The 24,721-nt window shown below is 33.0% G+C and overlaps 1 protein-coding gene across 1 annotated transcript in view; it reads left to right on the top strand.

The window, feature by feature from the left end:
• Positions 1-10,009: 10,009 nt before the first annotated feature.
• LOC145239824 (uncharacterized) overlaps positions 10,010-24,721 on the top strand; it is a 53,517-nt gene continuing 38,805 nt past the window's right edge. Inside the window, exon 1 of the mRNA XM_080103356.1 lies at positions 10,010-10,224. Within this exon, the coding sequence (XP_079959482.1) occupies positions 10,077-10,224 (148 nt within the window). The 5' untranslated portion in view covers positions 10,010-10,076. The remainder of the gene's footprint in view (positions 10,225-24,721) is intronic.

Raw genomic sequence — 24,721 nt, 5'->3', positions numbered from 1 at the left:
GACACAAAAAATAACACACACGCTGTCATATTAATATATAGATACTGAATAAAGAAATACATTGTATGGCACAATCACGTTGACACACCGGTTCTTGTCAGATCGCCGAAGTTAAGCAATGTTGAGCCTGGCCATTACTAGATGGGTGACCATTTGGAAAGGCTAGGTGTTGTATGTATCTTCTGGGAAGGTTGGGCATGGGGCCAGCACCCTCACCCATAAAAATGAACTCCTTGCTACAAAAGCATTTACAAAGTTGTGGATGGCCTATGCCCCTCCAGGGGCTCAAATTATGGACGGAAAGAAATACATTGATTTTTTGATCTAAGAATTAACGAGCAGATGATCATCCTGCAAATGATGTTGATGCCGATATAACATATATGTAAACATTAAAGCCTATCATTTGCAGCTACGAAAAATTAAAAGCCAAAAAAAAAAAAGCTAAAATATATTTTGTAAAAAACAAAAATCAGTTTGCATGTGTGCATCTTGAGTGAAAAAAAAAAAGAGCCAAATTTTCAAGCACAAATAATGAAAGAAAAACATGGAATTTCATTTTAATAGAGCAAAGCAAAGATCAAACAATAAACAAACAAGATGACGTCCAGTCGTGCACCATGGCCTTGTGCCAAACTTAAACTGAGTCAGAAAGTAAACAACAATTAATGAACAAAGCTGTCCGTCATGGTCAGATAGATTAATTACAACATGTGGGAAACACAGAAAGTGGAAGAAATGAATAGATGTAAGACGTTTAATTGACGATTTTAATGATATTTAATGACGTTTAATTGACGATTTTAATGATATTTTTTGCTACAGTGAAGTAAAGGTCGAAAATGCACTTTTTAGTATTAGGTCAGTGCAAAAGATTTGCCAATTTAAAATTTCATCTTGAAAATGAAAACAAGTATATTTTTGAAAGTATTTTTCATAACAATAATAACCTTTGCATTTTATAACTTGACTAGCAGCATCTCAGCCATAACATTTGACTTTGAAAAATAGTGTGCACCATTCCTAGGTCGGAGACCATCATCATGTCAGTTTTAATCATGATCGGTTCTGTGGTGTGGGCTGTAGGAGAGTATTAGTCCTCGCGCGAAAGAGCAGGACAGAAAATGTTTTAAATAATAATAATAAAATAATAGAATAACAATAACAAAGACTTTCGCTGGCGAGGACTACTATTGACAGTAACCAGTTATTCAGTCCTTTTGAAATTTTCATCTCTATTTTTCTTGTTATGTACTGAATATTTGTTAATGAAACCTATATGAAATATGTTCCTTATTAAATTTAAAAGATTTTCTATTCTGGAAGAAGTTTAAAAAAATTTAATCTAAAAAAGTTATTTTAAAGTTTTTGTTAAAACAAAGTTAAGATTTTCTCATTATTCAGACCTGTATTACAAAGAGGGGGTTGCAAAAATGAGTTGTCGTGTGAGGAGAAATACAAACTGAAACAGAGAATATTTAGACTTGTAATAATACAAAGAGGGGGTTGCAAAAATGAGTAGTGGTGTGAGGAGAAATGCAAACTGAAATAGAGAAAAGGAGAGTCTAAAAATATAATCTTAAAAAGATAACATACAAGTTAGAAAAGCATTTCATCTAAGGCATGAAAATTGTTAAACAAAATTTTTTTTACTATAGGCTTTAAAAATAAAGGTACAAGATTCAATTTGAAATTTATTTATCTTCAAAGTGCACTTTTATAAATTTTACGAAGTAAGGTATAAAAAAAAATTAACTTGAATTTATTTTATGTAATGTACATTTTGGTGCACTTTAAAAACATTATCTTTCATCTAGCAATTAATGATATAGATATAAAATTGTCAATGATATTTTTTAAAAAGTGCAACTGAATGTACATTACATAAAATAAATCCAAGGTAATTTTTTGATTCAATTTAAATTAAATTTTTATACCTTACTTTGTAAAATTTATAAAAGTGCACTTTGAAGATAAATAAATTTCAAATTTCTTGTATCTTTATTTTTAAAGCCTATAGTAAAAACATTTTGTTTAACAATTTTCATGCCTTGGATGAAATGCTTTTCTAACTTGTATAGACATAGGCAATGACCTTGACATCCGATATTTACCTTGAAAAATAGTGTGCACCATCCCTAGGTAAGGAACCATCATCATGCCAGGTTTGGTCATGATCGGTCTTGTGGTGTGGGCTGTAGGAGAGTCGTACATACAGACACACACACCCACATCCACAAATGCTACTACTCTGTATACATAGATTCCATCTGACACCGAGCTTATAAAATCCTTGCCTATAAAATTCTTTAGGTTTTGATGTGAAATATGAACCTAACTCGTGTTCAATCACCTTTCGTGACATTAACCTAAGGCAATCTAAATGGTTTTATAATCATCGAAATACGTGATGATTCAAGAGAGCTGGATCAGGAGAATATGAAAGATCGGGCAAGATTTCCCAACTAAACTCTCCTAGGAAATCTTTGGTCAGTAATGCTATATGAGGACGATCATTATTATGATGGAAGATGACTCCCTTCCTTTTAACTGAAGAAGGTCGTTTTGGGGTCAAAATGGATATTGCAGAAAAATATGAATGGCGCATTAATAATCTGAAAGAAAACATCATAAATTAATTATGGTTATATGTTTAAATAATAATAATAATAATAATAATAATATGCAATAATCTTCTACACTTACCTAATGCTTTGCGTTTCTCTCTCTCCCTCTCTCTCTCATATATATATATATATATATATATATATATATATATATATATATATATATATATATATCAATAGCCTAGCAAGGCCACAAGGGAGACAACCAAGCAAAAGAAAGCCTGAGAAAAATTCATCCCAAAGCGGCGAAACTGAAACTGGCCTGCTAGGACACAAAATACAAAAAATGTAGGTAAATGTGGGCATATTTTATTAGTGTGAAAATACAGGTTCTTTTTTACCAACTGTCATAAAATTTTAATCATAGAATAATCTTTAAAAGCCTGCAAATTTTCATGTAGTTTCATCCCATAGAACCAAAGATATGAGCATTTCAATATTCAATTTGGCTATGAGTGTGTATATATATAAATATTATATATATATATATATATATATATATATATATATATATATATATATATATATATATATATATATACTAGCATTGGTTCCCGGCGTTGCCCGGGTATGTTGAGCAAAAAAAAAAGCGGTCAATTCTTTTTTACTTTGATCCCTATTGTGACTCCTTAAAATTTATTGTTTTTTGGCTCAACTCAAGTTATTAAGTTAGATCCATGTCCAAGGAACCTATGTTTAAAAGTTCAATTGTTTAGACCCAAAATTTTTGGAGGAGTTTGGTAGAGTTTTTAAAGGTCAAATCGTTTAACATTGACATCTTAATCGCAAAATTTCTGGTCAAAAACTGATCGCATCAATTTTCCCAAATTTCAGTACCCTGTATATCAAATTTCGAGTCTGTAGACTTAAAATTAACAGAATTATTGTGTTGGGAAATGTACACACACAGACAGATACACAGACACGTTCACTTTTATAGATATACTAGCATGGTTGCCCGGCGTTGCCCGGGTATTTGGAGGTGTATGTTGAGCAAAAAAACAAAAAAAAAAACAGCGATCAATTTTTTAAAATTTTGACCCCGATTATGACTCCTTAAAATTTATTGTTTTTAGCTCAACTCAAGTTATTAAGTTAGATCCATGTCCAAGGAACCTATATTCAAAATTTCAAGTGTATAGACCCAAAATTGTCGGAGGAGTTTGGTAGAGTTCTCAAAGCTCAAATCGTTGAACTTTGACCCTTTAGTCGCCAAATTTCTGGCCAAAAACCGATCAAATCGATTTTCCCAACTCTCAATACCCTGTATATCAAATTTCGAGTCTGTAGACTAAAAATTGACAGTGTTATTGCGTAGGGAATGTACACACACAGACACACACAGACACACACATACACACAGATAGACAGATACTTTCACTTATATATATATATATATATATATATATATATATATATAGTAAGATGATTGATAATATTTGAATTTTTAATTATCAATCATCTTACTAAATATTAAAGTAGTTCTAGGATATTTGCCTATCAAGCTTATTATATATCTGCATTACAACGAGCACTGTTCTTTTCTTGTTTTTTTAATTAAATTAGTGATTTTACTATCACATTAAAATACACTCTGCTCTTTAGGCTGCTGTTCTAACCTCCTTCATATATATATATATATATATATATATATATATATATATATATATAGAGAGAGAGAGAGAGAGAGAGAGAGAGAGACAGACAGACAGACAGACAGACAGATAGATAGACAGACAGACAGACAGAGATATACATGCTACCATTTTTAGTAATTTAAAAAATCTCAGCGACTATTGATCAGCATTTAACAAATATATATATCATTCAAACACAATAGTATTTGAATATATGGCTATTTGTGACAGGTTTAGTCATTTAGAACTGCTTTAAAGCTTCACCGCTCACTTATTTTTCGACCAAATTTCAAACAATTATTACAATTTATAGATCACCTTCTCAACTATATTGTGAAAAATTAAAATTAAATTTTCGTTCAGTAAAACAAAAGTTATGATGAATTTACTGGTGTTCAAAATCGTAAAACAAAAAAACAAAAGGAGGTGTGCGAGTTTTTTTTATAACTGGTTTCCATAGCAACCACGTCTCTTCAGCGACTACTGTTGCTAATAATTCACCGCTCTATCGAAAAGAGAAGTAATATGTGAAACAGAGAGAATGAAAGAATAAAAGGGAGATAATTGGGGGGATTTTATTGAAAGCAGACGAGTGCCATACATTGTAATTACATATGTGTATATTATGTTTAAGGGGGCAAAAAATAAGACTGAAATTAAACAAATAACAAGGGAATTTACTGGAAGCCTGGAAAAAATCATAGATTACAATAGAAAAATGAGAGCATGAACAGTAATATGGTTAAGCTTAAACATGGAAAAATAAAGGACTAGTTGTTAAAACTGGAAAAGAAAAGGACAAGATATTCTAGTAAACAATAAAATAAATAATAAAATAAATAATAAAATGAATTTATAACTTAAAATATTGCAGCATTAAGAATTTTTTTAAAATTCAATTTATAACATTATATAATAAATTCAAATGCTGCATAGAGTAGTATGTGGTATTGTGGTGATTTGTGAAATGAAAGTGATGGACAAATGGTGAAAAAAAAATGAAAGGAGCAATGCTTGAATGAATAAGTCAGAATGTGTATTTAAGATAAAGCGGAGGATAATAAGCCACTCCATTCCACTCCCTCACCAACTTAGTCATTTGTGAAGACTTTATTTGTAAAAATTGTTTATCTATTTTTGCAAATAAATTTTTTTAAAATGTAGTTTTTGTTCTCTTCTCAAGTAGAAGAGGAGACATTCTTTTAGACTCAATCAATTTTTTTTTTTTTTTTCTCAATCCAGCATTCGTCATTTTGAGGAGCTGGACTTTTGTCTATTTTTTCCTTTGGGAAGAGGCAAATAAATAAAGAAAGAAAGAAAGAGGAAGGATGAGAAGGAGAGTGAGGGTATGTTTGCGTGTGCGTGCGTACCGACACACACTTATCTCCCTTGCATCATATGCACCAGTTTATTTGATTTTCAGTTAAAAAGACGATTTCACATAACACTTTTTGGAGTCGTTTTTATTGAAAGTTCTTGTGTTGACTTCAGAATAACTTACAACATTATAATCAATTTATTACACTAATAAAATACGAAAGTTTTCTTAAACGAAAAATTGCACCTGTTTTATTACACACACACACCACACCCAGCGTCCCTAATGATGCTGGCCTTAACAGAGCAGAGAGGGAGAAGATAACAAACTACCAAGGACTTATGTACATGAAAAGAAACTGGAATCTTAAGAAGGTATCAATCATACAAGTCATTATAGGAGCAACCAAGCTAATGAAAAAGAATTTCAAAAACGGTGAACTAAGTGCAAAAGAAATGCAAACAATACCATTTAAAGGGACGGTTAGAATCTTAAAAAGATCTCTCGGTTGGAGTAACTAAACTAATGGGAGAATGTTTGGCATCTGGTAGAATGCCCCGTCTCCAGGAAAAACAAAGTGATAAGAAAATTAACACACACATATATATTTTCTTAATATGTCAATCCTTATTTAAGAAGCTCAATGTAATTACAGAGCAATATAGAGAATAAATGACAAAAAGTTATATTCCAAAATCCATGATGCTGGCCATCTTATAATTTATTTCTTTAATTCAGTTGATTGTCAAGAATTGTATAAGTCAACTGAATTAAAGGAATAAATTATAAGATGGTCAACATCATGAATTTTGGAATATAACTTTTTGTCATTTATTCTATATATATATATATATATATATATATATAAGAAATAAAAATTACAAAGTTTACCAAGGTAATCAAAATGGTAACTTAAAATATATTATAAATATTAAAGAGTTAATATTTACAAGTAAAGTAATTTCAACCAGATGTAAAAGCTCAATAAAACCGAAAAGGAAATAGAGCTTATAATATGAACAAATGAACTTACCTGTTGGATTGGAAGTTTTTAATTCAACCGTGTTTGGATTTTACCATTCTTTGATTTTTTACCCTTCACCGGACTATCCATTCATGTGAAATATTTTTTATCATTTTTCTTTTACCTCCTATTCCCCTTACCTCACCTTTTTTTTTTTAACCAAGTAAGATCTGTGACTTACTTGTGGTTTCATTAAATACTTTTACATGCAAAATCCGATCCCGCATTTTTCTAATTCCTACCCTCTGATGAGAAGGAGAGTATTTCTTCGAAACTCCGCAGATTAAGGACTATCCACTTATCTTGTGCTTCCTTTTTAAAATTAAATATGTTTTTAACTCTTTTTCAAGATGTTTTTTTAACATGTTTATTAATCATTTGTTCATATATATATATATATATATATATATATATATATATATATATATATACCCAATAACAAGATGAATTAGATCACAGATTAATCAATCTCATGGTTTCAAGCCTTACAAAATATTTTTTTTTTGGGGGGGGGTAATATTTTTACATAAGACAATCCCAGCCAAATAAAATTGCTCAATATACCAGATAAAGCAAATTAAAAATTACAGGTTCTATATTTAAATTTCTTTCAGAAAATATGATTTTTCAAATAAAAAATTATTCATATTATTTGGATTCATCAGACTACTTTTCTCATCTTGAGTGTGATTTTCACTCCGACCTTCTTCATATGTATCTTGTCGAACTTGGGAATGTTTCTGCTGAACTCGGGAATTTGGACAGAATTTTGAGCGTAACCTTTTATCTATTTCAGGGGGGTAGTGTGCTCTTGTTCTGTCAGCCAAATTTATTGTTTGAACAAAGAATACAACATTTAAAGTAATCCATAGATTTTCGATGTAGGCTTATCTCCTCAAAAGAAAGTCTTTGACAAAATATTTATTCTGTTTTGATATAATTTTGCTATTTAGCACCTACATTGAAAATATGTTAAAGATTAACATCTTTTAAAGGGACATAGAAAAGGAAAAAAAGGATCGAAAAAAAAAAGGTTTAGGGATGCAGGTATCCAATTAGAATGGTAGTTCTGTTTTTAAGTTCCAGATTGTTTGAAGATTGCCATATTGAAGGTAAAATCCAATTATGTTCAGTCAAGTATCCAGAGTGAAAGGCAATGCTCCTTTGTGAACGTAGAATTTTTGATGTATTAAGTTTCATTTTTTGATTATGTAAAGTCAAAAATTCTACTTTCGCAAACGAGTAACTACAAAAGTAAGACATGAGGTTTGTGTATTGTGAAGCAACTAGCTCCCAAAAAAGGATCATGTCAGGTCATATCGACGGAATTGTTTGGAGATCGTACCAAGTCATGTTGACAGAATTGTTTGAGACTATGCTGAGTCATGTCAACAGAATTGTTTGGTACCATATCGGGTCGCATCGATGGTATTGTTCATGTTGAGTCATGTAAATGAAAACATTCAGTTTATGTTTGTTGTTTAATTGACTCGCCGGTTATCGCAGGTATACTAGTGATAACGATATATATATATTTGGAAGGAGGGTTCCATCTCTCTTTCTTTGTGAAGTTATATCTCCAACTTTAGCTAATTGTCACAAAATTCACTTGCATTCCTAAAGTTGTCCATAAAGTAACTCTAAATATATGGACGTGTACGTCTGCTCCTTTTTTTCCCCCATCACCTGTTACACCAAGATTAACAATCCTATTTCAACTTTCCTTTGTGTTCCACAGTGAACAACTTCCTCCCCGTTCTCTTTTCTACTTAGTTCACTTCCTATAACTTTTGTTCTGCTGATCAACTTATTTCCTCTTTTTTTTTCCTAACCCTGGGGTGGGGGGAGATGTTGATCGTATCACAATCGGCCTTATCACCATTTTCTATAGAAATAAAACAATTTATTCGTATTATTTGGATTCATCAGACTACTTTTCTCATCTGGAGTATGATTTTCATAACGTTTCGATTGACAACAAACCAATTACACCCACAAAAGGCAAAGATACTGTTTAGAAGGATATCCCCCTGATACTGAATAGCACCGTACTTTACTTTGACAGGAACCCGAGGGCCTATACAAGGTAAGTATATGTACCTGCCTCTCATTGCAGCAAAGTTAAACATTAGATTTGTTTATAGTGAGGAATCCAGCTCCCCTAGCTCACTCCCTAAAAAGGATCATTCTGGATTTGTACAAAATTTGCCATGATTAAACACATCATCATTCTCTGGTAGAGGTATATCATGCAACCATTAATAAACAAATCTCCTTTCTTGAAGGAGGAGGTAATACCTGGTTGGATGACCTGTGCTGCATCACTATATTTATCTGCCTTCCATTGCAAAAGTTAGATATGAGGTTTGTTTATTGTGAAGAAACTAGCTCCTCAAAAGGGGATCGCTTTAGACATGTGAAAATTTGCAATGATCAAAACCATCGTCAGGGAGAGTTTCACAATGCAACCAATAATAAACGAATCTTTGTTCTCGAAAAAGAGGTAATGCTTGGGAATACGATTGCCTAGGATCGAACAGGACCATAAGCCTGATAGTCTCTATTGCAGCTAAGTATTCAATGTCTACTACTGGTATTTAATCTCTTCTCACAGTTGGAAGTTTTGGCACAAAACTGGAAGATGAGGGTGGAGAGAAGCCAACGCTCCTGACGCATACTCTAACTCTGCAAAAATAGCCATGAGCATCGGCATTCCCCAGTAGGTACACCTTAGACTATCGGCAATAAACCGACCTTCCCTAAAAGTGAGAAGGTAATGTTTGGGACAATGTGGTGGGTGGAGCTATTTTTAATTTATTAAAAAGAAAGTAGACAAGATTGGTAATAAACGTTGTTTTATTTTGTCGTTGTTCAATAATAATTTTGCTACTAGTGCACTTAGTGATCCGTGCTGAAATAATAACGTTATTATTTAAAAAGCCGTTCTTAACATGGGGAGGGGAGGGTGTTTTGTACCTATTCTATACTTTAACCTTACAATTGGGCCTTCGGGACAAGATCAAAGTGTAGTATCTGTTCTTCAGATGCTGCAACTTCTATTTCTTGTTCTCTTTCGGTGGAGGAAAAATCCTTCACGACTGAGACAATTTTTATTTTTGTACCTTTTCTCCACGTTAAAAAACGACCCTGGTGTCTAACTCTGTCCCGTGGGGAGGCATAGTAAATAGGTACAATTGAATAAAAAAACATATCATAAAACTTTAATTAAACTTGGAAATACGATTTAAAAAAATAGCGCGGATCAGTAAGTGCACTTTTTAAAATTTTTTGATTCAGACTAATACATAATATTAATAATAATTTTCATCAATATATGACTTGTTTTATTAAAAATCACCACCCGTCGCTGAAACGGTTTTTCTTTCGTTTTCTTCGTCGGGAGTGACGCGCCTTTGTTGTATTTCCCCGCTGCCACCGATAGAGGGCAGTACTGCTTTACTTTCATTACAATGTCGGCAAAGGACAAGATGAAGTCGCTAGTTATCGAAGAGAGACCTCCACGACCACAAATTTCCGAAATTATTGCGGATTTGGAATCGGCATCAATTGATGACGTGGTTTTTGGAAAACCACGGGATAATTCCGAACATTTAGGAGGTATTTGATATCTTTTTTCCAATCAGGTTGACTTGTCATTTTTATTTTGGTACAACAACGTTGTCGTGTTGTGTATATTTTTAGCGTCCCGAATTCTCTCTCCTAAAGACGGTCATTCTAATATGATTCTTTGATTTAAGATTTTAGAATTGCATTGCGACTTGAAGTGTTTTAATAAAGTAAATCTATTCAGAATATTTAATTTAATATCTATTATTTTATATTTTTTCAAAGAGAACTTGCTATTATTATTATTATTTTTTTTTTTTCAAATCCAACTATCAACAGATTATTGGGGTTTGTTTTCTAATTCAGTTGGTATGAAAAAGTGGTAAAAAAATCGGTAAATTTTTACGACGTGCCCCACCCCAGTGTATTATAAACACCTCAACCTCTCCATGTTAAGAACGGCTTTCGGAATAAACACCTCCCCAACCTTGAAAACCGTTATTAACATGGGGTGGTTTTGGGAGTGTTTATACTATGCTGGGGCAAGTCGTAAAAAAATACGAAAAAAAAAAAAAAATCAAATATATAACATGTTACCAAAGGCAATAATATACTCTTCTAACTAGCTGGATAAGTCTTTAGTGTTATTACAAAAATATAAAATGTTTATTCAGCTCGAAAACCCCGTAATGTCGAGCGGTACACACGAGCACAATAATAATAATAAAAAAATGGCTGCGTAACAAATATACTGAGGCCATTTCGCCTTGTGCTTAAAAATTTATCCAGCTAGGTAGAAGAGCAGCCTATTTTGTCTTTGGTAACATTTATTTGAGTTCTTCTACAGTTTATCGCCGAAAATTGAGACGCCATTTTTTTCGGGCACCTGTCGTCAGAATCAGGAAGCGAAATCAGTATTTTAAAAACTATGACCGAAGCATGAAATAAATAACAAAAAATAAAAATAAACTAGATATTAATTAACTTAACGAAAGAACTATTGACGACCTGCCCCAGACCCCCCCCCTTATGTTAAGAACGGATCCGATATGGGAGTGTATATTGCATCAGTACTGATCTCTCTCTCTGATTCTGACGACAGGTGTCCGAAAAAAAATGGCATCTCCATTTTCCGCGATAAACTGTAGTAGTATCTTTATTTGTTATATATTTGATTTTTGACCATTTTTTTCGAATCGCTGTCTGTGGATTGTACAACATACCTTATAAATGTTATCAAATTATTGTCCCATAAGTTTAATAAACTTAATATTCCCGGTACTGATACAATTTTGTTACCGTATTGAAATAATAACGTTATTATTTAGAAAACTATTCTTAACACGGAGAGAGGGAGGGGTTTTTTGTAATTATTCTGTACTTTCACCTTACAATCTAATAAAAAGATCGTAAAACTTCTATTTAAAATAAAAATAGCACGGTTAAGCACCATATTCCCATAGTGTTCTCCATCTTTCGGATGATAATCCGTCCATCTCATTAACCCTTATTCTCGACTGACTTCTTCCTATTGAGTTATGGTGACCGAATGGTAAAAAAATGAAAATAAATAAATTGTCGTAATTGTTTTATCCATAACGTTTCAATCGATGTAAGCTCCGACGGGTGGCACGGCTGCCTCTGCACGCCAGGATTTGTCCTACGTGACACGTCTGGAAGGATTTCTCCTTCGCTGACCGAGAATAGAAAGATAATATATAGTATCAGAACAGATACTACACTTTAACGTTAATTTCATTTTGAAAAATAGAAATAAATTGAAAAGAAAAAATATATAGTAAAGTCGCCCAATATTCAAGAGTGCACTGCACCAGTGCACCAGTGCACCACTCACCAGTACCACTGAGTGCACCACTGCACCAGTGCACCAGTCACCACCGATTTGTTGTATTTTTTTATTTTTTTTGGGTATTAATGCACTTTCACTTATTGTAATTTAGAAAAAACATTCTTAACATGAGGAGGGTGTTTTGTGCCTATTCTGTACTTTACAATTTAATAAATAGAAATATCGTAAAACTTAAACTTGAAAATACTATTTTAAAAAAATAACGCAGCCGCAGATCACAATAAGTGCACTTGCACCGTTGATTTTTTTTTCAAAGCAGACGAATTTTCATGTTTTTTAAAAAAAAATATTGCGATTGGTTTGTTAATTTGTATCACGTTATGCAGTGCAAAAAAGTGCTGCTGTCTTTTTTCAGTTGCATCTTTTACATCGAACTTATGAATCTGGACGAAATTTTGACCTGGACTAAGACTATAATCGTAGTTCAAATAATTAAAATCAACCGTCATCTTCTGAATTTCTGTTCTCGGTCAGTGGAGGAGAAAACTTCATGACTGAGACAATTTTATTTTTGTTCCTAGCCAGCCCTTTGTGGGGAGCTGGATTTTCCCCCAGATTAAAAATCGATATTGTGTCTAACTCTGCCTTCGTGGGGGGTCCAAGTAAATAGGAATCGTCATCGAAAGAATGTGAACATAATCCTACGTTATTATTTTAACTTTTAAGGCAATTCGCGGAAGCTTAACTCGTTTATCGAAGTGAGATAACTCTATTTTACTAAAAGCAGTTTAAAAAACAAACAAACAAAAAGGGTGCCTATTAATCGACAAATCAATTTTTTAAATATCTTTTTAAGCAAAAACAACATTACGTACTTAATTGCCATGTCGAAAATAATAACATATCTAAAAATTAGGACAATTCATCAAGCAGAACAACTGCTATTGTGTTTTTAGTAAAAAAAAAAAAAAAAAAAAAAAAGTCTATCATCACTATAGACAACAAATATAATTAATATTTATTTATTTTATTTTTTTTTACTAAATTGTTAGGTGAATACAGAATAGTTACAAAATACCCTCCCCCATGTTAAGAATCGCTTTCTAAATAATAACAATATTATTCCAGCGCGGTACAATAAGTGCATAAATACCGATTTTTGTTTTGAATCTATTTAAATAATTTGCTTTTATTTATTTTTAAGTTCTTCTTTTTGCAAAAACTATTGTCACAGTGATACCAAAAAACGTTTTTTTGCTATCACTGCGACAATAGTAACACATCAAAAATATGCGCTCGCTTGCGAGTACAAAAGTGGCCACCAGTAATAACATAAGGAATTAGATTGCTTAATATCCGAAAAACTATTTATTTGCGGCAAATTTAAATGTGATATTCGTTTTCTGCATACCCGAAAACTTAGAAAAGTCGTAATTTTAAAGGTGATTGTTAAAGTGGAAAGTAAACAAACATTTCCCAAAATATCTTTAAAAGATATATATATATATATATATATATATATATATATATATATATATATATATATATATTGGGAGAACCGCCCAGCCCCGCCCAAAAACACATCCACGCTATTACACGTTCTCTCTTAAATGAATTCCAAATGCCACTTTATAGACCGGAAATACTGATTTATTTATATATATATATATATATATAGGATGCTCCAATAGAATTTGAATTGAACTGCACCGATTTTATATATATTTAATTGAAATTCATTATTGAAATGAGTATTATTTATCAATTTATTTATTTGCGGACTATTATCCTCATCTTTTTTTTATTGTTGTTTCACAACATTTCGGCCAACTATTCTTCTGGCCTTCGTCAGGTGGTAATCGCGATGGGATAGGAACTCTGAATCTCCTAACTGCACTCTCTGCAATTACTGCCATCCATAGTTGTTGGCTCACCACTTTTGGACCAAGTAAACCTCTGGCTGGCTTTGGGTAGGATTGAAACCGCTATCTTCAGACAATTCTCACCTGGAATCGACCATGGAAGATCAGATATTAAACGTGGATTTATAAGACCAAATAATCCAACCCTGATGGCCCTTCAGGGCCCGTGGTGCAGTGGATAGATGTTGAATTTCTACGGTTCCAGGTAAGAATTGTCTGAAGATAGTGGTTTCAATCCTACCCAAAGCCGGCCAGAGATTTACTTGGCCAAAAAGTGGTGAGAGGACAACAACTATGGATGGCATTAATTGTTGAGAATGCAGTTAGGAGATTCAGAGTTCCTATCCCGTCATAGTTACCACCTGACGAAGGCCAGAAGAATAGTTGGCCGAAACGTCATGAAATAACATCTAAGAAAGATGAGGATAATAGTCCGCAGCAAATAAATTAATACAGCGATTTTGTTGAATTAAATCTAAAACTAGCGCCCTCCTCCCACCTTCTGTCGAATATAAACAGTAAAATTTCCGAAAAATGTTAAATGGTGTTCTAATCGGTAAATGTGTGTGCATTACTTACGGAAAAACGGTTAATTAATTAAACTGCAGAAGCACCTGTTAAGCCACACAAGTTCTATAATTTTTTTGTAAACCGCATTAAAAACTATGTAAGACAAAAAAAGTCTTTCCGACATTACCCCCCACACACACTTGGTGTGCTTTTCTTCTTTTTCGTATATGTTTAAATGTTCCACAAAAGATTCGTATGCCATGTGAAAAGGCAGTTCTTTACATGAAGGCACATTCAACAACAGTCGTTTATGCTGCCGTGCACGCATGTAGCGTAAACAGAAGCTGTAAAATGGTGGAAAGTAGTTCGTGGGTTCAGGGGTTAATACCATGCAAACAGTAAATTTGCCCCGGGTTTGATTATCAGATTCGTTCTCAGCAACCTCGATTACCCCTAAAAAAACAAATTAGAGTAGTCGGTGTTCTGTTGTAAATAATCTGAATATTTACCTTTTATTTTAACTAACTTTATTTAAAAAAAAAAAAAAAAATGCTTTAAAATAAAGCATTTTTTTTTTTTTTTTTTTTGTAAAAACAAAAATAGTGTCAAGTCTATTGACTGTCGAGTTAGAGCCAAAAATAAAAAAATGGCGGTCAGCCATATGGACCGTCGATAATCGCTCAAAAATCGAAACTTAAACAAAATACTGGTATAAATATATCTAATAAATGATGTCACCAATTGTATGAAAATGTTATGTTCCGACTTGTTTACGAAGAAACAAAAATGTTTTTTAGCGGATGTGATTTCGTTTAGACTTGTTTATATATCATTAACAAGTCTATTTTATTAATATAAAGGGTTTCTTATTTAGCATTCAAACTAATTATAAAAACAAAACTACAAAAAAAATTTTATGATGTACAATACCCGTCACGGAATGGAAATGTCTTATTCCAAAAATCACATAAATTGATCAAATAGGTTTTTTTTTTTTTATATAAATAAAAATAATTTTTAAACTAATTAAAATGATTAATATGAAATCGGTAGCATTATAAGGCTGATTTCGCAACGTTGAATTATTATGGACATATCTGCCTTAGTTTTTATTTTATTTTTTTCCAAGATTGTGATGCGAGACAGATTCTGCCTATCTGGCATATTTCTCGAGACATTTCATTGTTAGCTTATTTCCGACCTTTTCTAGACGGTGAAAGCTGATTTGGCGTCCCTAACAAAACATGTTCCAACGGATATTTTAATTGAAGGAATTTTTCACATACTGGCACATGTATCCGGCGTTGCCCGCTATTAAATGTAGCGTTAAATTCCTTTTAAAAAATGAAGAAAAATAACTGAGACATGTGCATGCAAGTATTATGTTTTTTCTAAACTGTTCACTTCTTATAAGTAAAAAAAAAAACAACAACAACAAAAAGAAAATACCCGAGCTGAGATCGAAATCAAAACCTAAACACAGTGAGTCAAGTATGATAACCATTAGGCCAGCTTGCTACGATCTTTAAAAAGTGTTTGCAAACCTACTTATTCTTAGCATGAGGAAGTGAATGATTCGCAGATGCGCAATCTTGAAATAGTTGACAAACAGATAAAATCCAGTTACCCCCCCCCAAGCACCAATTTTTAAATTTTGACCCCTTAGTAGCCCTTTTTTTCCAGATGAAAACCAATTAAAGTTTTTCACATGTCTGAAGACCCTACATACAAAATTTAGAGTCTAGATAAAAAATTCATTGAGTATATAGGTTGAGAGTTATCCTTGTGCACACACAGATTCTCACTTTTATAAATATATAGATTTAATTACGGAGACATTATTAGACGAATTATTGTTAGTAATAGTATTTGTATTATTATTATTATTATTAGTAGTAGTAATTTTTTTGGCATAAAAAATACTTTTTTCTTTTTTTTTTTTTTTTTTTTTAAATGTTTAATTAGTTTTAAAAATGTGTCATATAAAAAGACGTTCCAAAACACATGAATTTATAATGAATATTATTAAAATACTTTAGCAATATGATGTACTGGATTCGTACTTATGTATTATAATACATAAGTTACTATTATTGGTTCTTATGCCCACTTTTTACCGCACTATTTTTTTTTTTTTTTTTTTTTTTTTTTTTTTAATAGTATTTTCAAGTTAAATTCAAGTTTTACAATATCTTTTTTTTATTAAATTGTTAAGTGAAAGTAGAGAATAGTTAGAAAACACTCTCTCCCTCCTCATATTAAGAATGGCTTTCTAAATAATGATTTTATTTCAGCACGGTAATAAAAGTGCATAAGTACCCTATTATTTTTGGTCATTATGTATTTCATATAAAAAAAACATTTCATATCAAAATAAATGAAACAATGTGAACAATTCTTACTTTTATTTAAAAAATGTGTAATATTTATTTCTTGTAATTGCTAACTTTTTTTATGTGAAGCATTCTTAAAAGTAAATAAACATTTTTTTTTACAGAAAAGTGTCATTCTTATGCCAAACTACTACTAATACTAATAATAAGTCGTCTAAGAATGTCTCAGTAATTAAATATGTGATAAATTCCTTCACTTAAAATATCTATTGGAAAATGTTTCATCGGGGATGCCAAATCAGCTATCACCGTCTAGAAAACGCTAGAAGTAAGCTATTAATGAAATGCCTCGAAATATGCCGGATTACCTTTTTGGAATCTGAGAGGAGTCAGTTCAGTAAACCAAAAATCAAAAGATTACTTTAAAAATATTGTTCAATTTCTAGTAGTGGATTCAGTTTAATATTGTTGTTGTACAATTCACTCCAGGTGGGTTGAACCAGCTTCCTCCAAAGGAGGAAGTGTCGAGGGAAAATAAATTCACAGGCAGTCTCCAGTCGCCTGTAAATGTTCAGTGCATTTTTTATGTCAGGAAGGCAGTATCTTCAGACAGCCTGATCTGGTAGCACGAGATGCCCTAACAAGTATTACCACTCTGGGCCAAAGTGGACCTGAGAACAATGGCAACTTCACATTCCCCAAAGCACGTGAATGGGGGCCCTTACCACTGGATGTCTTTTTAAATTTAATATGATCTACCTGATTGCTTTTTGTCTTTAACCAAAATAATCGCATTTATTTATAAAATCGAGGAACACCAAATTGTCTGATTATCTGTAAAATAAGAATGTTCATTTTTTTTTTTTTTTTCAGCTTGCCTTTTTTTTTAATGCTCCCCCCACACTCCCTTTCCTTTCTCATGCTTTTTAGAATCCGGAGATTTTTTGTATATTTTCCATGAATAAATTCATAGGTGAATGAAGGATAATCTGGAAATATTTATTATAGGGCATCTTACGTTAACACAATCTTCCATAAAAAATAGATTCATCTCCTCTCTATTTAATTACCTCCCCACGATGGTAAAGTTAGACACAAGGTCGTTTTTTTTATTATGTAGAGTATTTCCAAAGACTAAGCATCTAAAAAATAGTCATAAAAAAATCTAGTGTTTAATCAACATGCGGTATACATCTCCTCCTCCTCCTCCTCCTCCTCCTCCTCTTGTAGTTGTCTCTCCACGTGGGTAAATTTGAATAGAATTCAGTTTTTACGAGGAGAATATAGTTTCCCAAAATCGGGCATTTTAGAACAGAAATGGGTGTTTCAATGACAGGCATCAAATCCACCCCGACTTGAAAGGAGGAGATAATGCTTAGAAAGATGGTCCCATAAACTCATAAGGTTTCCCACAGCAATAATAGTAGACTATTTGGTCTGTTTATAGTGGAATCCAGCTACCTGAAAAGAAGAAACTCTGAAAGAAATTGCTAATGCTTGTGAGAAGTACACCTTGAGATCAAGCAAAACAGATACTACACTCTGATATAAGTGAGAATGTCTTTACTATGTTGTTGCTACTTAAGTCTTTTTGCTTCTTTTTGAAATAAAATGCACAGATATTCCTTGGTTATTCGTATCAATCTATTCGCAACAAATGAATGCTTATATCCTCTTCTTCAGTATCTTTCAGCACGCATCAAAAGAATTATTTTTTTTATGGCATTTAAAATTAGCATTTTCCCCCCTTGAACTTTTCTCACTGGGTGTGAGAATTTTCGTCAGCGACTCGAAAAATAGATTATTATTATTTACCCAGCATTGACATTTGCTGCTTCCCATGCAACAGAGTTACGAGATTATTTGAGTTTTCATAAAAAAAAAAATAACTAGTACACAAATAAAAACCGCAAAGAACAAGTGAAGCATGCATGATCTCTTGTGAGTTCACAATGAATGAGGCTGCGTTCAGCATTTGCTCCCCCACCCCCGCCATTTAGCCCCAAAAGTCACCAGGGGACGTCAAATCCCGGTGAAAATGAACAAATGGTGCAGTTTTAGGCCTTAACATATGTAAATTTGAGTTCTACACCATGCAGAAAAGGCCTTAACATATTTAAATTTGAGTTCAACACCATGCAAAACTGCTAAATAAACATATACAAAAAATTTTGAACAAATATGGTAAAATAGTCCCAAAAATGGAGTGTTTTTTTATTAGCCCTAAAAGAGCCCCTGGGGCACAGCGTAGAGTTATTGTAAAGTATAGACAAACAAAATTATATAGAAATCAGTTAATTACAACTTTCCAAAGTTTTATAAAAATTCAAGGCATCAATTTTTTTTAATAAGCACAAGTGTCAATTGTAGCAGTTGTAACCTGAAAGGCACCCTTAGAGGGGCAACTGAAGTTTTTTACTCGTATCATGCTTAATGTTTGTCCAAAATGTAAAAAAATTCCAAGGTGTAGTTATTGAGAAAAGTGCGGACAGACGAACGGATGAGGGTAAATTTACAGGTCCACCCTCCTTTTGTTGGGAGGACCAAAAACCAAATTGTTTAAATAGTATTTCATTATCGAATTATTTTTAAATTTTCACCAACTATGGGCAAATAGCTCCACTGCCTGTGGATGCCTTGGGAAAGGTAAAAGGCTAAGGGAGTAAGCCCTGACAAAAACCTGGTTTGGAGTCCCGATAGGCACATTGCAACACTTTCCCAGCAACTCCTGCAGCTATGCTGGCTCCGACTGTATTGGCTTGCCTTTTTGTTGGACTTTGTCTGCAATGTTGAGAGGGGAGGCCCAAGTAACTGGGCAAACCTAGGTCTCCTTATCACCCGCCTAGGCTTGCATCTGGAAAGACAACTCTAGCTTCGACTGTATAGCCACAGCATAGGCTTCAGTGCACCAAACTAGATGCAGAACGCCATTGTTTCATGAGAAAGAAGGTTGCCATCATCATAATTACTGAAATGTACGTACTAAGTACAAATCCTTGTTACTGTAATAGGCATAGTCAAGCCTCTCTCTTTCTCTTTCTCTGAATTTAACGACAAAGCATACCTGTTCTGTACATAAACGCCATGGATGGTAAAAGATCTAATGTACTGTATGTTTAAATATTAAAAAGTGAGATGCAGCAAGGCTGATTTGAATTGCAGATTGACCTTCGGGAGACGACGAATAAGTTGTTGTTTCAAGCTTTATATAATAAGGTGGACGATTCACTTCTTTTCAAGTTAAACTCTAAACATTTCTAGCATCCGCATCATTTATTGCCAGAAAGTTATTCATAACAAGTGTCAGTTAGAGACTTAAGTTCTTGGTCCATTCAGCCATTATATTTTTGGATTATTGTTGAAATCAGAACCCAAGCCATATCCAGTTAAAACTTGCACTCCACTTTCTTGCAAAGAACGACATTCACTATGGATGCTGAAAACCTTCATGTGGTCCCTTCTGTAATTACCTGCTTTTTTTAGAAAAAAACTGGAGTAAACGATGCCAACAACAAAATTGAATCCATTAAATTCACACCATGCTAATTAAATAGAAATTTATATTTTTTCTGAAATGTGCTCTTGATTTTCTACATTTGATGGTTCAATTGTACTATTGGTACCATTGAAATGTTGCTCCTATTTTTGCTTGGATTTCTACTACATCTCTGTATTAATAAAAATGAGATGTGTATGTGTTTTTTTTTTATCTATAGGTAACTTTGATATATATGGACTTTTTCGATTATTGATACTTATCAAAGGCATTCCGATACAAAACCTAAGAACACTGCCAGATACATGAAGTACATTTGTGTGAAATTTCATAAAAATTGGCCAAGCCATTGCAGAGTCTGTAGGGAACGAACTCACACATAGGCAAAGTTCCTTTTATATAAGACCAAGCTCCTATCTCTACATCATAAACGCTCTGATCCCCATCTGGCATCAATTGAAATGGATGGCTCTCGTCTAGGGGAGGCCCCAGGTTTTGATAAGCTCCTGGGTTTGACCTTTACACCTGATCTTAAATGGAACACATACATCAAGTCTTTGGCCAGGGTCGCTGGGAAAATGGTGGAATCCTTCTACCGCTCCAGAAGATATCTCACTAATGATGCAATTCTCTATCTATATATATATATATATACTCCTGCAGTATTTTACCCACCGATTTCACGATCTTAGCCGAGCGTTGATCGACATCCGTCGGAAAACGCCGGAACATGGCGAGCGGTACGATACTCTATCGAATTCTCGGCTTTCGTCGGCGTTAACGCCGAAAGCGTTCGTCAACGCTCGGCTAAGATCGTGAAATCGGTGGATAAAATACTGCAGGAGTACCCAATTCTCTATCTATATAAGAGCCAAGTACGTCCAAAGATGGAGTACTGCTGCCACATGTGGGCGGGGGCTGCAAAAAACAGCCTATCCTGCCTTGACAGAGTACAAAATAGACTTCGTGGCTTGGTGGGGGATGCCCTTTTCTCTACCTGCAACCTCTTTCCCACAGAAGAGACGTTGCGAGCCTATCCTTATTTTATCGTTATTTCCATGGCAGGTGCTCGTCTGAGCTCCATTCTCTGGTCCCCCCTCGCCACTCTTTTTCATAAAACACCCGACTAGCTGAAACCACCGTCAATAATTTTCCCCACTCCCTATCTGTGCCTAAATCAAAACGTAGATACTATGAACAAAGCTTCTTTCTTAGAACTGCACGCCTGTGGAACTCTGTTCCGCTTGCCTGTTTCCCTCCCGACTTCAACCTGGATGTCTTCAAGTCCAACACAAACAAATTCCTGATGAACCGCCCCGCTAAGTAATGACACCTTACCAATTCTCCAATACTATTGCTACACTATCCCTTTGATTACTGTACACACAATAACCCTTATCCCTGAGTGGCCATTGGGCCTTGATAAGTGGTGAACTCCATGTAAAAAAAAAATATATATAACAATAGAGATATACATTGAATTATTTTTTTTATTTACTATTAATCAAACATTTAAATAATGAAATTGTGTGCAATGCTTAGGTGTATTTAAACTCTATAAAAGTGTGTGCATGTATATGATGAGTGGGGGGGCATTAGGTGTAATTGGGATAATTTATAAAAAAAAAAAAAAAATCAGAACTTTACGGTAGCTGTATTGGAATCAGAAAAAAAATTGAACTCTATTCCACATATGATTCTTTTATTTATTTATCTATAAACTTAATTTTCCATTGCTGCTACTAATTATAAAATGATAAATATTGATTGAATTTTAAACTACTAGCAAAACTGAAATTTATAGAGCATAGCAACGAATTTAGATAAGAAATGGCACTGGTGACAATTATAGATGGAAATTTCACAATTCATCAAAATATTGGGTAGAATACATAAAGAGAAAACATTAAAAGTATCAAGAAATTTGTAAATTAAAAAGCAAATTATATTCACATTTAGAAGTAGATGAGGATTCTCAGCTAAAAATGCACATACACAAAAAGAAAAAATGAGATTCTACTTTTTCTGGCATTTATGTGTGAGCACCTTGAAAAACTTGCTACGAGGGAGTACACTTGTATTTTTATTTTTATTTTGTTTTGTTCTTTTATTTTTTGGCATCACATATAGATTGAATTTAGCGCATGCTAACCACTGCGCCATGAGTAGGACTATGACAACAGCATATTCTTTTCATTGTTTTGACTCTCGAGTATATATCCAACACAGTGAGACACAGTTAATCAACTGAGAACCACTATATAACAGCATATAAGACATCAACAGATACACACCGAAGAGTCAAAACAATGAAAAGATTATTTTGTTGTCATAGCCCTAGCCATGAGTCCTCACCTCAAAAATTCAGATGATTGAATTCCAAAATATGCAGATAAGCATTTGTACTCGTCTTGATGGAACAGTAATTGCATTATTGTTCTTTAAAACGTGCTATGTCCTCTTGATCGGCCTGTAGTGTTTGATCAATTTTCTTTTATTTCACCCAAAAACATACAAAGTACAGCAAGTTCATCAGAACATATTCCATTGAAGTAACAAGCACAGAGATGCAACATTGTGGAGATGGGACAGGGGCTCAAGCTTAATAGACAATGTAGGACCTATTAGATTAGAGATTTTTTTTTTTTTACCTTGCCTAAGGAAACTAGTGGTTGGTGCACTAACCCAGATGTGGCAACAGTATTCTATGCATGGACGAATGGTGGCTGTGTCGGAATATAGATGCTGACAGGTGAGAGAAGTTTTCTAGCCCAGTAGAGGGAGCCCATTTTCAATATCTTCTATTTGTTGCTGTTCATGTTACCTATGAATGTTTATTCAAGCTATTTAAATGTTGGATTCTCGGGCAGGATGCTATTAGCACCCTATTAAGTCATAAGCAATTGTATATATACCCCCATTCCACTTATCTGCAAGCATTGTGTTAAGTGCAAAGTGCTCGACTGAGCTTTAATCTCTGGTTCTTCTTTGTAAAACTTTCAGAACAGTGACTCTACTTCCTACCACCACTACAAATAAGTTTTCTTTCTTCCTTTACGTCAAACAGAACTTCCACGAACAGTCTGTTTTTAAGAACTTCTCATCTGTGAAGCACGTTACCATGATATTACTTCCCTGAAGGCGACAGCCTGGTCATCTTCAAATCTAATGTTAATAAACACTTATAAATTTTTTCAATTTTATTTGTTCCATTCATGATAAGTCATTGTCGTTCAACTAGCAATCTATCCATCGCATTGACCCTTATCCTTGAGTAGATTTAACCTTGATAAGTGGGCACTTGTTAGTAAAGAAAGAGAAGGTTAAACAAGAAAAGAAGGAAAAGCAGAGACTCGAAATGCCAGTAATTTATTTTGCTTGTCTACTACAAACCTATAATTTTTGAGAAAGAAATACAACTGTCATTTAATCATGTAGCAATGATAACTATTTATCTATTTTTCTCACGGTTTGTTATTATTTAATAAAAAAAAAATGGTTGCAGTGACATTTTGTATTTAGGAAAAGCAAAAATAAAAAAAGGCTTGTACTGTATTGAAAGCAAAGTTGTGGGTAAATTTCACAGTTCGTTTATTAGAAAATGACCTAAAGCAATGTTCAGTGAACGTTACCCCACCTACTGACCAACATCCCTCCCTCAAAGAAAACTAAAACATTTATTTGTTGGGATAGGCAAAAATATTATAACTGGTTTCGTATTTACTTTTTGTACAATTCAATTGATTTTTAATGATTGTTTTCTTTTAATTTTTATTCTTTTAGCTTTTTTTATTATAAAACCGTGGGAAAGGAATCAAACTGGTATAAGACAAATTCGTGTGTGTGTGTGTGTGTTTCTCTTGACTATGTAACTTACACTTTGATTAATAATAAAAAAATAAATAATGCAATATTTATTGAAATCAAAACTGTAATAATGTAAAAATAAAACTAACATTTTTATAATCCTATTAATTTCCTTTAAGCAAACAATCTAATTACAAAATTAAATATACCAGGATTCATTTAAGTTCAATTATAAATATGTCGGCCATTTTAATTTTTGTTATAAAAAAAAGAACATGTTTAACTTTGTGACTCTGTAAAATGTTGAAGCATTGATTTTGTTGAATAGAAATTTATTTCTGGCTTTAAGATTCTTAAAAAATTCTTCTGAATTTAAAAATTGAAAGTTTTTTTAAGCTATTTACATCCAGAAATTTTCATATATAGCAATCAGAACATTAACTTAACAAATATTTGTTTACAATTAATAATTTAAGAATTAATGATGACATAGCAATACACCTAAAAAATTATAAATTGCTTAAAATGTCTCAATAATGGCGTACATATAAACAACTTAATGACCTAAGGTAGAATCTTTTTAAATTTTTTAAATCTGACTAAAAATAAGGAAAATATTACGTTTTGTGCCTTGTACAGTTGGATATTTTTCCCCTCTTACCGTATGCAT

The sequence above is a fragment of the Euprymna scolopes genome, chromosome 19 (genome assembly GCF_053919585.1).
Source record: "Euprymna scolopes isolate OS-2025 chromosome 19, ASM5391958v1, whole genome shotgun sequence".
Lineage (NCBI taxonomy): Eukaryota > Metazoa > Mollusca > Cephalopoda > Sepiida > Sepiolidae > Euprymna > Euprymna scolopes.
Note: the sequence above shows the minus strand (reverse complement) of the source record. Positions and strands in the feature narration are given on the sequence as shown.